Source organism: Rattus rattus, chromosome 5, assembly GCF_011064425.1.
Source record: "Rattus rattus isolate New Zealand chromosome 5, Rrattus_CSIRO_v1, whole genome shotgun sequence".
NCBI lineage: Eukaryota > Metazoa > Chordata > Mammalia > Rodentia > Muridae > Rattus > Rattus rattus.
Window position 1 is genome coordinate 69,391,503 of NC_046158.1, and position 18,142 is coordinate 69,409,644.

General features: G+C 38.1%; 1 protein-coding gene across 1 annotated transcript; it reads left to right on the forward strand.

The window, feature by feature from the left end:
- Window positions 1-13,854: 13,854 nt before the first annotated feature.
- Window positions 13,855-14,802, forward strand: LOC116900366 (olfactory receptor 5W2-like). Its single transcript, XM_032902115.1, has one exon. The coding sequence runs from the start codon at window positions 13,870-13,872 to the stop codon at window positions 14,800-14,802; it is 933 nt and encodes a 310-aa protein (XP_032758006.1). The 5' UTR covers window positions 13,855-13,869.
- The last annotated feature ends 3,340 nt before the right edge of the window (window positions 14,803-18,142 follow it).

Genomic DNA, 18,142 nt, shown 5'->3' on the forward strand with positions numbered 1-18,142 from the left:
AAGGAAAGATGTATTGTGGGTAATTAAGTAAAGGCATTTAATGTTTGACCTATTGAATTTCTACTTTGGAGAAGGAGAGTTTGGATTTCTAATGTATTATATCATATACACACATATACACACATACACACACACTGAAACTGTTCTTACTGAAATAGAATAATTAATAAAAATAATAAAGTCTTCAAGCTATATTTTTGCTAAGGATGGTGATATAATTACAGAGACTAATACAGAAAATGAAACCAGTCATTCTGAAGCTTAGGGCAAATGATTTCACAACCTTCTGTTACAAATGTCATAACATAATAAAATACCACTGTCACAGTGTTCGGGGTCAATGAATGAAAATAATATTTTTAAACGGAATTGTGAGTCTCACAAAATGTCACAGCGCCAACAAAACAGCATTTTAAATATTTTATTCTAGTCTTGTATATAAGAAAGCCCCAATTATTTTATATTTATGAGTGCAGGTGTGGACTTAAGTGATGTAAGTATTAAATATAAATTATTGACTTATTGTGTCACAAATAATGTATTCAGTATAAATGCATTAAGAAATATAGTCCATATTATTTCCATAATCTATGTTATAGATGAGAAGTAAATGATGTTCTACCCCATAAATATGATGTTGATATCCAGCAGTTAAAATGAAGAAGACCTTGCTGACAGGAGCCTGGTCTAGCTGTTCACTGAGAGGCTCTGCCAAAGGCTGACCAACACAGATGCAGATGCATGCATCCAAACATTAGACTGAGTACAGGAACTTCAAAGAAGGAGTTAGGGCAAGGACTGAATGAGCTGAAGGAGTTTGGCATCCCATAGGAAGAACAATAATATTGACCAACCAGATCCACAAAGCTCCCAGGGTCTAAACCACCAACCAAAGAGTACTCATGAGGGACTCATGCCTCCAACTGGATTTGTAGCAGAGGAAGACCTTATCAGGCATCACTGGGAGGGGAGACCCTTGGTCCTCTACTGGTTGGATGACCCAGGGTAGGGGAACGCTAGGGTGCTGAGGCAGGAGTGGGTGGGCAGGAGGGAGCGCACCCTCACAGAGGCAAGAGAGAGAGTGAGAAGACAGTGGGTTTTAGGAGGGGAAACTGGGAAAGAAGATAATATTTGAAATGTAAATAAAGAAAATAACCAATGAAAATGGAATAAATGAATTTTAATTATTTTATATTATAGACTGGAAGAAAGAACTGACATAGAAAATCCTTCCCTGAATGAATTAAAATTTGTGGAGTTACCAATGACCTTGAGATGAAAGGGACACTTTGTCATGTTTGTACTTATCTATCTGATTAATCTTATAGGGAAAGTTGACATGATCATTTTAATGAGGATGGAACCCCAGCTCTACACATCCATGTACTTTTTCTTGAGTCATCTCTCTCTGTATAGCATGCTTACAGCTTGTACTTTCCTAGTGTGATTTTTAGACACTTTGAAGTGTTCCACTTATATATCTCTGAGTCCAATGAGATCAACCATTTCTTCTGTAATTTATGTGTATTTTACCTTCTCCCATACTCAGATACTTATTGTTTATAGTTTTTTTCGACTGAGCCCTATCACAGGGGTTTTTGTTTCTTATTGTTACATCATCGTAAGTCTTGAAAATTCACTCTACTAAGTGGAGGTTCAAATATTTCTTTGTATTTCACACTTGACTGCATTTATTAATATTCAATTAACTCTAATATTCATCTAGTTTTATCAAATTTCCTTTTTCTTTCATTTATTGTTTCATTTTTATTTATTATTTTTATTTACTTTATACTATGAACCTAGCTTTCTCTTCCTCCTCTTTGCCATGTAGCTCCATACTACCTCTTTTCCCCTTCTGTTTTCTCTTCCTTTCTCCTCAAAAACAGGGGAGACCTCTCAAGGATATCAACCAGCCTTGGCATATTTAGTTTCAGTAAGTCTAGACATATCTTCTTATATTGAGGCTAGGTAAGTCCAGTTAGGAGGAAGGGATTCAAAGACAGGCAATGCAGCCAGACAGCCTCCACTCCCACTTAGGAGGTCCCATGTGAAAAACGAGCTACACGGTTGATACATATATTTAGAGAGCCAAGCTCCATCCCATGGATGCTTTCTGGTTGGCACTTTGGTCTGTATGAGGCCATATGAGCTCTGGTTAGTTGATTACATGGGTTTTCTTGTGGTGTCCTTGACTTCTCTGGCTCCTTCAATGTGTATTTACCCTTTTGCAAAGGATACCCCAAGATCCACTTACTGTTAGGCTCTGAGCCTCTGCATCAGTTTCCAACAATTGCTGCATGAACCCTCTCTGAAGACAGTCATATTTACTATTGTCTTGGCATGCCAAGTCACTGCAGAACTAGGCAAGTCATCTACCACTAAGGTCAGACAAGAGAGCACAGTTAAGGAAACAGGATTCACAAACTGGCAACAGAATCAAGGACAGCACCAATTCCATTTTTTGGGGGAACCAACAAGAAAACCAAGCTGCATATCTGTTAAATATGTGTGGGGGATTAGGTTAAGACTATGTATGCTGTTAGTCTGTGAGCTCCTAAGCCCCCAGGTTAGTGGAATCTTCTGAACTTCTTCTGGAGTCCCTATCCCCTCAATCAATCCCAATTCCTTGGGATGACTGCCAGATCTCTAATGGTTGTGGGTCTCTCTATCTGTTTCAGTTAGATGCTGGATGGAGTCTCTCAGATGACAGTTATGCTAGGTTCCTATCTGTAAGCATAAATGAGTCACATCAATAGTGTCAGGTATTGGTTCTTGCACATGGGATTGGACTCAAGTTGGTCCAGTCATTGGTTGGCAACTCTGCTCTATCTTTGTCCCTGTATTTCCTATAGGCTGGACAAATTTTGGGTTGAAGATTTTATTGGTGGATTTGTGTTCTTATTCATCCACTGAGAGTCCTGCCTGGCTATACAATGTCACCACTACAGGATAGAAAGAACTCAATACGTTAGATACAATCAAATTAATTTATTCAATTAAAAATGAAGTACAGAGCTAATAGAGAATTCACAACAGAGGAATTTCCAGTGGCTAAAAGACATCAAGAAATGTCCAATGTCCTTAGTCATAAAGGAAATTGAAATCAAATTGAATCTGAGATTCTTCCTTACACCCATTAGAATGGATAAGACCAAAAACTCAAGCAGCAGTACATGCTGGCAAGGATGTGGAACAAGGAGAACTCATCCCACCCAACCACCAAAGATGGTGGGAATGCAAACTTGTACAAACACTCTGGAAATCAATTTGGCAGTTTCTCCAAAAAAATTGACATGTCTACCTCAATACCCAGCTATACCATTCCATGGAATGGTAAAACTACTCAGCTATTAAACACAAGGACGTCATGAAAATTGCCAGCAAATGGATGGAACTAGAAAACAGCATTCAGTGTAATGTAACTCAGACCCTCCCCTAAAAAAATCGTACATGGTATGTACTCACTTATAAGTAGATGTTAGGCAATAAGTACACAACTATGATCCCCAGCCCAAAGAAGCTAAAAAACAAGGAGGGCCTAAGGAAAGATGCTTGAATCTCATTCAGAAGGGGAAATACTCATCAGAGTTGGATGAAAGGAAGGAACTGGCTGTGAAATAGGATGATGAGGGGAACAGGGTTTGGGGATGGAGACATCAGGTATAGGGAGAGGGAAAGAGGACTAGGAGAGTGAAAGGAAATCAGTGACACCTGGAAGGGAAGCTCTGTAGAATGGGAAGCTCTCTAGAATAGACATGGGAGATGCTCCAGAGAGTCTATCAAGGTGGCTCTTCTTTTTAAATGTTTAACCTTTCATCGATACTTTGTGAGTTTCATATCATGCACCTCAGTCCCACTCAGCTCCCCATCCCCTCCTGTCTACCTCTGCCATTGCATCCTGGGGACACAAAAGTAAATAAAAATACAAAATAAACAAAACTAGCAAATCAAAGCATAGAAAACATCTCGTTCTAGAACATGTGTCTCAGTGAGTCCCATAAAATACTCCTCAATTTGCACATCTTCACTTGCAAATGTTCACTGCAATGAGTAATTGGTCTGACTTGAGGTTTCTGGCTTTTGCCATACCATAAATATTTGGTCATCACCTGGACTCCTTCCTGTTTTGCTATTACAGCCCTGGGTCATAGAGATCCTCCAGCTTTGGAACAGCAGGGCTGGCTCCTTCACATTCTCCAACAAATCACATACATTGTAGAGTTTGGAATGAGCAAACTCAAAGGCTTGGAACTGGGCCTTGGGGGTATACAAGCCGGCAGCCTTTTGTCCCTCCCACATCCACACCACCAGGGAAAGCTCTCCAGCACTGGTCCAGCTAGATCACCTAATGTGATCTAACAGTAGGAAGCAGAGTCATCTCTCCCACTCTCATGACTTTGGGGCAGGCTCACCTATATCCAAGACTCCATAGCTAACTCTATTGCACTGCTCAGTTGGGACACGGGGTCCATTTTGCCAAACACTCAGGCAGGCAAGGGGCTGGACCACTGCTATTGGTCCTACAACCATAGAACTGACTTATCTGTGCTATAGCTGGTAAGAGGCAGAGCCAACTAATTTGCTCTTATGATATGATACAGGAGCCATTTCTCTGTACTGTTGTAGGTGGCAAGGGTTGAGGGAGATTGTAGGAATCAATCCTGTATCCATGCCATCCCATGGCAGATAGCTTTTCCTTGCTTTTGCCCTGCTACCAGGACTAGCCCTCCTGTGAGGCCAGGACAGGGCCAGCTGCCAGGTCACCTGAGTGCTTCAACTTTAAGTGTCATCATTCATCACCAGGGGCAAGCCAGGTTGACAGATTATTAAGAGAACTGCTGACTACCCCAGCACCCCCACCTCTCTCTCTCTCTCTCTCTCTTCCTCCTTCTCCTCCTCCTTGTCCTCCCCTTCCTCCTCCTCCTCGTCCTCTCCTCTTTCTGTTGCCATGTGTTCTCAGCTGGCCTCTCTTTCTCTTTCTCCATTCTGCCCTTCTCCCTTCTCTCTCTGCCGCTACCATGTTCACATTTCCACACAGTAAATCTTCTTTATGCTAGGTAGGTGGCATGGCATGATATCTCAGGGGAAAACCTTGACATTGGCATGCCAGGTATTCCCTTATATTTTATAATGCAACTCACCCATTATTGTGACCTTGGTTCCACAGGTGTCAAGGGGCAAGATGGAGATGGCATCACCAGCAAAGGAAGACATGTGGCAGAGCCAGTTCTCAAGTTCTTATTACCTTTATTAATGATGTGTCTGTCTATTTAAACTCTGTGATTCCCATACCGAACCCTCTGATTTGCAACCTGATGAACAAGGTTATGAATGAGGCTTTGAAGAAAGTTAAAAAGCAAAAGATGGTTTTAAATATATATTCAGTATCCATACCACATTCCTGACATTCACATTCAGTTTTAGCTATTAATTATCATTTCTAGGCTGACTTTGAAATTATAAAACCCCTTCCTTAACCACCCATATTTGAAATTACCAGACTAGCCCAGTTAGTCTGTTTTTACATCGTGTCTTATTACATTGAATTTCATAGTTTCTTTAGATTTACTTAGTTTTTACTCTTCCCATTTTCACAGATTTTTGTAGGCTCTTATTGAAACATTTTCATAAGCCAAAGTACGCACACATACCAGTAAGCCTAGCATGATAGAGCCATGGCAAGAGGATTCTCTGTCAGAGTGAGGCTAGGCTATACTTCTCTGTATTATGTATTTTTTCTTTCATGTGAAGTCTTTTCTCTATATTCACAAGTGCTATCACCTAATGTCATAGATAAACTACTTGAGCAACCCCAAAACTCATGAGCTTCAATACTAACATTGTTAATGATGACTCTTGATGTATAATACATTTGTTTATGACAATAACATGTTAAGATAAAGATATAAAATTATTTGCTCAGGAATGGACTTGCTAGCTCATGTTATAGACAACTGAATTGTATATTTGATATTAAATTCAGAACTCAATAAAATATCAACTATTTACTAAAAATTGTGTCCATATAAATACATGAATGAACAAAAGAGATTCACTGCTGCATTGTCTGTCCCAGCAAAACTTCAAAAGCAGATTCATCTACACATAAGACATAAGCCAGTAAGCATGTAGTGAATAGTCTATAGTTGTCAGAAAACAATTCACTGTCAGTCACCTGGATTTTCTTCATACTAAAAAACAATGGAAGACACTGTTTAAAATTCTTTGAAGTTGTAACAAACATCATGGTCCCCACTTTTCAGAATTTTAACTTTAATTTTATGATATTATGAAAGTGTAAATATTACACAATGATGAGGTAGACTAAAGCACTTCTGAACAGAGCAGAAGAGAGTTTCACAAACAGATGACAAAGAAAAACTGCTATATCCATTAGTGATTCAAACCTCAAAAATATACACAGTAGGCCTCCTGTTTTTAAGTAGGATTGCAGTGGATGTTTGAAAAATTTAGGGTTGGGAAACATGTTCATTTCTTAGTCTGTTATTAAATTTTCCAGTGAAGAAATATTTTCATTTGTGATAATGTATTTCTTTCTCTTTTTTCAAAATTAATTTATTATTGGATATTTTTTGAATTTACATTTCAAATGTTGTCTGCTTTATAGGTCTCCCCCCTTCTATAAACCCCTCTTCCTGCTTCTATGAGGGTGGTCTCCATCCCACATATTCACTTCCACCCTAACACCCTGGCATTTTCCAACACTGGGGATATAAGACTTCACAGGACAAAAGGCTTCTCCTCCTATTGATGCCAGACAATACCACCCTTTGCTACACATGTGGCTAGGGCCATGGGTCCCCTGCCATGTGTACTTTTTGGTGGTTTAGACCCTGGGAGATTTGGGGGCTCTGGTTGGTTGACATTGTTGTTCTTCCTGTGGGTTTACAAACCCTTTCAGCTACTTCAGTCCTTTCTCTAACTCCTCCATTAAGGTCCCTGTGATCAGTCCAATGGTTAAGTATAAGAATCCTTATCTGTATCAGTAAGGCTCTGCCAGAGACTCTCAGGACAAATCCATATCAGGTTATGGTCAGCAAGCATTTCTTGGCACAAGCAATAGTGACTGGGTTTGGTGGTTGTATATGGGATGGATCCCCAGGTTGGGCAGTCTCTGTTTGACATTTTCTTCATTCCCTGCTCCATTCTGTCCATGTATCCCCCTTTCACCTCCCATGAGTATTTTGTTCACCCTTATAAGAAGGAAAGAAACATTCACACTTTGGTCATCCTTCTTCTTGAGCTTCATATGGTCTGTGAATTGTTTCTTTCAGTTTTGAGCTTTTGGGATATTATCCACTACTCAGTGAGTGAATTCCATGTGTATTTTTTGTGACTGGGTAATGCCACTCAGGATAATATTTTTTAGTTCCATCCATATGCCTAAGAATTTCATGAACTCATTGTTTTTAATAGCTGAGTAGTAGAAGGCAAGATTACTTGGCATCACTGTAACAGTTTCCCTACTACAGCAAGCCCTGTATATATCATCACACAGGAAAAGCAAGTTCATGTTTAAAATCACATCTCATGATGATGATAGAGGACTTTAAAAAGGACATAAATAATTCCCTTAAAAAATACAAGATGAAACAGGTAAATAGGTAGAAGTCCTAAAAAAGGAAACGCAAAAAAATCCCTTAAAGATACAGGAAAACACAACCAAACAAATGGAGGAATTGATCAAATCCATCCAGGATCTAAAAATGGAAATAGAAACAATAAAGAAATTACAAAGGGAGACCACCCAGGAAATAAACCTAGGAAAGAGATCAGGTGTCATAGATACAAGCATCACCAACAGAATACAAGAGATTGAAGAGAGAATCTCTGGGGCAGAAGATACCATAGAAAACATTGACAAAACAGTCAAAGAAAATACAAAATGCAGAAATGGCTGGATCCAAAACATCTAGGAAATCCAGGACAAAATGAGAAGAAAAATTTAAAGATAATAGATATAGAAGAGAGTGAAGACTCTCAACTTAAAAGGCCAGTAAATATCAACAAAATTATAGAATAAAACTTTCCTAATCTAAAGAAAGAGAATCCTATATACATACAAGAAGCCTACAGAACTCCAAATAGATTGGACTGGAAAAGAAATTCCACCCTTCACAAAATAGTCAAAACACCAAATGAACAAAAAGAAGAAAGACTATTAAAAGCAGTAAGGGAAAATAGTAATTTAAAGGCAGACATTTCAGAATTACACCAGAGTTCTTAACAGAGAATATAGAATCAAGAAGATCCTGGGCTATGTACAACAATGCCAAGCAACCAGAGCTTCCAGGGACTAAGCCACTACCTAAAGACTATACATGGACTGACCCTGGACTCTGACCTCATAGGTAGCAATGAATATCCTAGTAAGAGCACCAGTGGAAGGGGAAGCCCTGGGTCCTGCTAAGACTGAACCCCCAGTGAACTAGACTGTTGGGGGAAGGGCGGCAATGGGGGAGGGTGGGGAGGGGAACACCCATAAGGAAGGGGAGGAGGGAGGGGGATGTTTGCCCGGAAACCGGGAAAGGGAATAACACTCGAAATGTATATAAGAAATATTCAAGTTAATAAAAAAAATAAAATAAAATAAATAAAATAAAAAAAAGAAGATCCTGGGCAATTGTCATACAAACCCTAAGAGAAGACAAATGCCAGCCCGGGCTAATATACCCAGTGAAATTTTCAATTACCATACATGGAGAAAGCAAGATATTCCATGACAAAACCAAATTTAAACAATATCTTTCTAAAATACAGCTCTACAATGAATAATAAATGGAAACCTCCAACACAAGGAGGGAAAACTATACCCTAGAAAAAGCAAGTAAGTATTCTTTCAACTAACTCCAAAGTATTGAGTATTCCTGAGCTTTTGGGCTAATATCTACTTATAAGTGAGTGCCTACCATGTGTGTTCTATTGAGACTGGGATAATGCGCCCATGATTATCTTTTCTAGATCCATCCATTTGCCTAAGAATTTCAGAATTCATTGTTTTTAATAATTGAGTAGTAAAACATTTTATAAATGTACTATATTTTCTGTATATTGAAATATATCTGTTTTTCCAATGTCTGGATATTATAAATAGGCTGTCATGAACATAGTTGAGGATGTGCCCTCATTACATGTTGGAGCATCTTTTGGGTATATGTCCAGGAGTGGTTTAGTTGGGTCCTCAGATTGTACTATGTCCAGTTTTCTAAGGTACTGCCAGACTGATTGCCAGAGTAGCTGTACCAACTTGCAATTCCACCAAAAATGGAGGGGTGCTCCTCTTTTTCCACATCCTAGCCAGCATCTGTCACCTGAGATTTGATGTTAGCCATTCTTACAGCTGTGAGGCAGAATCCCAGGGTCATTTTGATTTGAGTTTCCCTGATGACTAAGGATGTTGAACATTTCTTTAGGTGCTTCTTGGCCACTCAATATTTCTCAGTTGAGAATTCTTTGTTTAGGTCTGTACCCCAGATTTAATAGGGTCATTTGGTCCTTTGGAGTCTAACTTCTTGTGTTCTTTGTATATATTGGATATTAGCCTTCTATTGGATGTAGGATTGGTAAAGATCTTTTCCCAAATCTGTTGGTTGGTGTTTTGCTCTAATGACACTGTCATTTGCCTTAAAAATGCAAATTCATGAGGTCCCATTTGTCGACTTTTTTTACTGATTATTTTGTGTATTAACATTTCAAATGTTATCCCCTTTCCCTCCTCTCCCATAACCCCTCCCCCTGTTTTCATGAAAATGCTCCCACTCCCACCTACCCATTCCCACTTCAATGCCCTGGCATTCCCCATACACGATTGTTGATCTTAGAGCATGAGCCATTGGTGTTCTGTTCAGGAAAATTTCCCCTGTGCCCACATGCTCAAGGCTCTTCCCCACTTTCTCTTTTATTAGTTTTAGTGTATCTGGTTTTATGTAGCAGTCCTTGATCTACTTGGACTTGAGTTTTGTACAAAGAGATAAGAATGGATTGATGTGTATTCTTCTACATACTGACTGCCAGTTGAACAAGCATATTTGTAGAAAATGCTGTCTTTTTCCACTGACCGGTATTAGCTCCTTTGTTAAAGATCAAGTGACCATAGGTGTATAGGTTCATTTCAGGGTCTTCAATTCTATTTCCGTGATCTAACTACCTGTCTCTGTACCAATGCCACGCAGTTTTTATCATTATTGTTCTGTAGTGCATTTTGAGGTCAGAGATGATGACTCCTCCAGAATTTCCTTTATTTATAATATTCTTCACTATCCTGGGATTTTTCGTTATTCCAAATAAATTTGCAAATTGCTTTTTGTAACTCAATGAAGAATTGAGTGGAAATTTTGATGGGAATTACTTTTAATCTGTAGATTTCTTTAGGCAAGATGGCCATTTTTACAGTATTAATCCTGCCAATCCATGTGCATTGGTGATTTTTCCACCTTCTGAGATCTTCTTTGATTGCTTTCTTCAGGAACTTCAAGTTCTTGTCAAAGGGGTTTGCAACCCCATAAGAAGAACAGTATTAATCAACCGTTACCCTCAGAGCTCTCAGGGACTAAACCACAAACTAAAGAATATACATGGAGAGATCTATGGCTTCAACCACATATGTAACAGACGATTCCCTTGTCTGGCATCAGGATGGTGAGAGGCCCTTAGTCCTGTCAAGCCTCAATTCCCCAGTGTAGGGGAATGCCAGGGTAGTGCAATGGGGTGGCTGTTTGGGAGGAGATCACCTTCATAGAATCAGGGAGAGCGAGAATGGGATAGGGAAATTCTATAGGGAAATTGGGAAAGGGGAAACATCTGAAATGAAAATTCATATAATATTAATAATTTTTTCTAGTGTCTGTAACTTTAGTATTGTGGAACAAAGAGAAATAGTCCTGAGAGTTCACTGTCCTGTCAACTTAGTCACAGTTAGTGAACTTCCTTGCAATTTTGAGACGCTTCATCAAGAGAATAAACTAGAAAGTTCTAGGAAGATATCTAACATCCTATTGTGGTCTTAAATAGTACTTATAGGACACATACACAAACACACACACACACACATACACACACACACACGCACACACACACAAACACACAACTGTTACAATTCCAAGTGAAGAAAACAGTCACTAATGTCTTTGAAATTCCTGATAAATTATCTAAAAAGCCAGAGAGTAGCCAGAAGTTTCAATAAATTGCATGTTCACTAGGGAATAGATGTGTTTTTATGTGCATAAACACATTACTGCTGGAATTAATCATAAAAGGAAATATGTTTGATGCTTTCAAATGCTATTTACTTGAAAACCTTAGGGTAAATATAGTAAATTTGCTGCAAAAGGCTATATTTTACATAGTTATGACTTTATGATCTGTGCTGAATAGGCAAATGTGAATTCCAGAGACTTCAGACAACTGAGAAGGGATGATGACTGCTAATGAATATGAATTTGTTACTGAAACTTAAAGAAAATATTAGAATCATATAGTATTTGTGGCTAACAACCAATAAATACACTGAGAAATTAAATACAGTTTTGCTTTAAAATGTTGAAAACTACACTATATGTTTTTATTGAAAAGTAAATAATTGTGTCAAGGTTGTCATATTTCTGGGATAATGAAAAGTCAAAATATGAAAGTGTGTAATACTACAGAAGAGGATGAGGCTGTTAAGATGCATGACATATTTTGATTTTTTTAGACTTCTGCTTTGAAGGGAGAACCAAGCCTAAGATTATAAAGAACAACTAATAGTTTCTTTTCTGACATATATTAATTGGTTGCCATAATAAAGAATTAACACTGGACTTATCATCTGGAATTCAGACCCACAATCATAATTAGTCACACAAAAGCCCAAGGGAAATGAGTCCCAATTGTCATCCCCTAAGATAAAATGGTATCTCTCTCATATGCAGGTGGCAGATACCTGCTGCTCAACCAAGGTAGGTTCTAAATTTCCAAATCTAAACACAGAAGATAAAAATTCTAAATTACCTTCATAGAAAGATATATCTTATATTTTACTTGTTACTTCATTTAGTTCATGTGTTTTTATTTTTAATTGCTGAAAATATTTATTTGTGGTGAATGGCAAGAATGTGTGTCCAAGTAGTAGGTAATAGTAGTAACAAAATAAATTATTTTAGTCTGGTTACAGGACTTTATTTCTTTTATAATTGTGTAGCACATCAATGAACTGAATTGACTTTTAATATCAAAAGCGATTATAAGTAGTGAGGAACATATTTAAATTGAGCTCCATGTGTGAATCTTGCCATGATTTTTTACATCTAGCAAATTCCTGAAACGTTTTTCACACACATTCCAAGTTTTACATATCTTGTCATCGTGGACAAAGAGATAGATCCAATCCAATAATAAAAACAAAATCACACACACACACACACACACACACACACACACACACACACTCCACATACACATAGAGAGAGAGAGAGAGAGAGAGAGAGAGAGAGAGACAGAGAGAGAGAGACAGAGAGAGAGAGACAGAGAGAGACAGAGAGAGAGAAACAGATAGAGACTGAGGAGACCAAGACAGAAATAGAAAGAGAGACAGATACAGACAGACATAGAGAAAGAGAAATAGAGACAGAATTAGGGCAAATACAGAGAGATAGAGAAATTCTATATGTGAGAAAAATATTCTATTTTTCAACCAATTTCCAAAGTTTCTGGATTTATTAAATCATTATTCCTTTCTGCATGGAACATTTATCATGATTCTGTTTATCTTCTGGATCTGGTTAGCTCTCAGACATATACTCAGTTATAGGATTTTTTTTGTCTACTTCCATCAATTGATGAAATACAATGTCCATTTCATCCAGGGAAGGATGCGCTAGATCCTGGTGAACAGTGATGATGAAGTCCTTTACTCTTTATCTAAGACACAATGCCCTGGTTCATGTAGTTGGATATCTAGGGGCCACTTGAGGCTCCCATGGGCTATGAGGAAAGGACATTCATTAAGCTAGGTTTTCTTTCCCTTTCTGTCTTATATGCACTGCTATCAGAGAAAGTATGGGTTGGTGAGCTCCTTCAGTTGCTGATATGTTTGCGATGCATAACTGTTTGGTGTGTAGTAGTAAAAACTAAATCTTTGTCAATTTCCAACTTTATATATAATAGTTAATTTTAAGATCTAGATTAATAGAATGCATAATCACTTTTGTTTTATTTTTCTGGCATATGTCATTGTTCTGGAGACTTGCCTATTAGTAGGAGACTCTTGACTGCTACAAACACTTAATAAGGACTGTGTGCCAACTACACAGTTTTCCAGAGGAAATCTGAATCAAGTGTAGTAACATAGAAGCCTCTTAACAATATTTAATTACCTAGTCCACACTTCTATAACATTAATAATTCTTTCCAAAGCCATCATCATTTATTTAGGAGATAATGAAATCCTCTCTGTCACATGAAAACTGCAAAGCACATAAGACTATATGTTATACTGTCTTTAATGCCAGAGTTCTTTGATATTTTAAATTTTAAATATTTCCTTCAGCCAAGTATACTCCATGACAAGGAAAAGTGAATTTAAAAAATTAGGGAACTTGTAGAAAGCAGCATGCTCCATGAATAACAAAGAAATGTGACCAAATTTTCTAAACACTTTAGCTGTTAAACATCTAACACACGTTAGCTTTTTTTCTTTCAAGTAAAAAGCAATGAATTTTGAACTGACTTATGACTTGCTTACAATATATTAGTAATACCTGAAGCCAATCATGTTCTGTGTTGTAGGTGCATTGTTGATATTCAGGAGGCAATATCTTCTGCCACTTTCTTTAACATTTTGCAAACATTATATACATACAAAGAAGGATGGAGAGAGAAAATTGTTCCTCCTTTACTGAATTCATATTAATGGGAATTACCAACAACACTGAGGTAAAGGCAGCTCTATTCACAATATTTCTAGTGGTCTATCTGATCAACCTCATTGGGAATCTTGGAATGATTGTTTTAATTAAAGTGGATCCACAGCTACAAACACCAATGTACTTTTTCCTCAGTAACCTCTCCTTCTGTGATCTCTGCTATTCCTCTGCAGTTGGGCCTAAGATGTTAACAGACATATTTGGTAATGATAAGTCAATTCCTTTTTTTGGCTGTGCTTTGCAATTCTTCATTTCCTGTACATTTGTGGACTCTGAGTGCATACTGCTGGCAGTGATGGCTTTTGACCGATACCAGGCCATCAGCAACCCCTTACTTTACACAACGAACATGTCCAGCAGACTGTGCTCCTTGCTAATGGCTGGAGTCTATCTTGTAGGTGTGGCAGACTCTTTGATCCATACAACATTGACATTTCACTTGTGTTTCTGTGGATCTAACGAAATTGACCACTTCTTTTGTGATATCCCTCCCATCTTACTACTGTCCTGCTCAGACACACAGGTCAATGAGTTAGCAATATTCACAATTTTTGGGTTTATTGAACTGAGCACCATCTCAGGAGTTCTTGTCTCCTATTGTTACATCATCTCATCAGTCTTGAAGATCAGCTCTGCTGAGGGTAGGTTCAAAGCTTTCTCTACTTGTGCTTCTCACCTGATTGCAGTTGCGATTTTCCAAGGAACTGTGCTCTTTATGTATTTCCGGCCAAGTTCTTCTTATTCTCTTGATCAAGACAAAATGAGCTCACTGTTTTATATCCTTGTGATACCGATGTTAAATCCTCTGATTTATAGCCTGAGGAACAAGGATGTAAAAGAAGCTCTGAAAAAACTGAAAAAGAAGAGATGCTGTTGAATACATATTGAAAATTCTCTACCTTTTTCATATGATTATTTTCTTAAAATTATGTCATATGAAAACTTGAATTTGATTAATATTAATCTAGTGAAACTAGTATTTACTTTAGTGCTAGAGTGCAGTAAAATTGTTCCAAAAATGCTACAGTGTATTCTATGTGCATGTGTGTATGTGCACACGTGTGTATATAAAAATGTGTGTATGAGTATATGTGGATGTGTGTATTTATCCTTTGCTTTTACTCAGATTTTATAAGACTGTATAACCCAACACCAAGATTTGTTGAGGAAAATTTGCAAGATAAAATTTATTGGAATTTAATAGAAATATTCAACAAACTTAATTTTTTATCCTGGTCTTATCTTCTTTTTCCTTAATATTTCTAAGTCTCACATTGCTTGTTATTTTCAAAATGTACATTTTGTCCAAACATAATGCTATAGCTTACTGTGCTGTGTTATTATTGCACCCTGTTTCCTGGATCTTGATACACATTTTTTTTTCCTATTTGGCCCTGAAAGAACAAGCCAGAGATACCTAGAATATGGTAATTTTATATAGGTTCAGTATGCTAGCATGGAGGTTGATAAATAGGTATTAGCGAAAAGGAAGCTTGGAATACCCACAATAAACTCACAGACTATATCAAACCCCAGAAAAAAGAAGATTACACCAAAGTGTTGATGCTACAGTCCTACATAACATAGGGAGAAGAGAATAATCTCTGAGAAGTACAGGGAGAGGGGGATCTGGGAGGGAGAGAGGAGGGGGAAGCAAAAGGGGATACCAGTTCAGGCAAGGGAGGAGATGGGTGAGAAGTATAGAGGATCAGGAATTTGAAAGTAGCTGTGCAGCAGTGGGGGAAGGAGGACTCGGGTTAGCTACTAGAAATTCCCAGAGGACAGAGACCTAAGAGATTCCCAGGACCCAACAGCGAGGACATTAGCCCAAATACCCAACAAAGGGGAGACAGAACCTGCAGAGACCATATCCAGTGGAAAGGCATGGGCCCCCAGTTGAGGAATGGGGCCACCCATCCACCTCAAAAATATTAATCCAGTATTCCTCCTGTCAAAAGGAAATGCAGGAATAAAGAGTGGAGCTGACTGAGCAAACTGAACTGCCGAACCACCCATCTGGTTCCACCAATTCTATACTTTGTTCACATTTGTCATGTTGGTTACTGAGTTCCTGAATGCCACTCTATATCCTACACCTGGTCTACACCAGTGTTTCCAGTCAGTATAGTTCAGGCAGTCTTCCACGGATGTTCACAGGTTAACCTGATCTACAGTCTCTCACTGACACTCTCTTCCTTGGTGTCAAGTCAACAGTTAAAAGTGCACATCACAATTCTTGACTACAAATAATTTACCTTCAATGATAAATTATATAAATAAATATGCTTTTCAAGTCAAAAAAAAAAAAGAGTGGAGCTGAAACTGAAGGAAAGGCCATCCAGAGACTGTCCCACCTAGGGATATATCTCTTCTGCTGTCACCAAACCCAGACACTATTGCTCATGCCAAGAAGTGCTTATTGACAGGAACCTGGTATAGCTGTCCCCTGAGAGGCTTTCCCAGAGCCTGATCAATGTGAATGTGTTTAAATACAGCCAAACATTGGACTGAGTGAGGAGACCCCATGGAGAAGTTAGGTCAAGGACTGTAAGAGCTGAAGGGGTTTGCAACACCATAGGAAGTATAATAATACCAACTAACCATACCTGCCAATGCTCCCAAAGGACTAAACCACCAAGCAAAGATTACACATGGAGGGACCCATGACTCCAGCTGGCTATGTAGCAGAGGATGACCTTATCAAGCTGAGATCACTGGGAAGGGAGACTCTTGCTCCTGTTGCCTTGATAACCCAAGATAGGAGAACGCTAGGGTGATGAGACAGGAGTGATTGGGCAGGAGGGAAAGCATCCTCATAGAGAGAGTGGGAAGGAAGAGGGAAGAGAGGGCTTGTGGATGGGAAAGTGGGAAGGGGGATGACATTTGCAATGTAAATAAATAAAAAAAATCCCATAAAAACGAAAAAAAAAAGAAAAAAGATTTCTACAGATAATAGACATTAAGTACAAAAGGACATTTTACATTTTCTAAGGCTCACTTTGTATTTTAACCTTATGGAGATCTATTACTAAGAATCCTCATAAATTAGTTAAAACATAAGAATACTATTAAGAGACTCAAAAGTTAGAATGTTCTAGAATTCTGTAGATGCAGTTTCTAGTATTATGCTGAACTAGAAATTCACCCTCTGCCCTCTCTCCTCCCACTCTCCCTCCTCCTGCCACTGCAAATGTTCTTATACATTAACCATTTCACACAGAGTTGAGAGTTCTCTCTTTATTTGGAGTAATTGTGCTAGCTGATAATTAAGTTTCATGATTTCTAGGATGTTTTCAAGTTATCAATTTTATGGTTTATATTATCTGTGATTGTATATTATGAGTAATATTTATGCAAAAGTAATACAACTTGTAGAAATATTAACAATAAAATTAGTGTTTCACATGCACATGAAATAATTGTGTTTAATCTTTATTATGTTTTTATCTGAAACAATAGAATCAGTGAGATAATATTAATTTTAAAAAGCCAATTATTCTTAAATGTGTCCTTGTAATGGCATGATAATTGTATTAGTTTCTTTTATTATTATTATATTTTTACATCCAAACTTCTGTTTCCCTTTCCTCCAAATCCCTGCTTTCCCACTTCCCCACTGCCTACCCTCGTCTACTCCTCCTAATACATTTCTCTTTAGAAAAGGGCAGGCTACCCATGGCATGTCAAGTTGTAGTAAGACAACTGTTACAGCTCTTCAAGGCAACTTAGTATGAGGAAGAGTTGCAAAAGCAGGCAAAAGACTCAGACAGTCCCTGCTCCAACTGTTAGGAGTCTCACAAAAAGACCAAGCAACACAACAATAACATATATGCCTAGAATGTAGGTAAGTTTCATGCAGGCTTCCTGGTTGTCGTTTTAGTCTCTATCAGTCCCTGTTAACCCAGGTTAGTTGGTGCTGTGGTTTATCTTGTGGTGTGCTTGATCTCCCTTGCGCCTACAATCCTTTCTGTCCATTTTTTCCGAAGGATTTTCTTAGCTGCACATAATTTTTGGTTATGGGTCACTGTATCTGTTTCCATGAGTGGCTGGATGAAGTCTTTCTGCTCTCACATGACAACTGGATTGTGTATCAATTTATGAATATAGCATAATTATTAAAGATGCATTTCATTGACATTTTTTCCCAGTCATGTTTGGTTATATGCTAGTTCTCTGGGCTATACAGCCTCTGGGTGCTGGCCTTTCTGACCATGCCA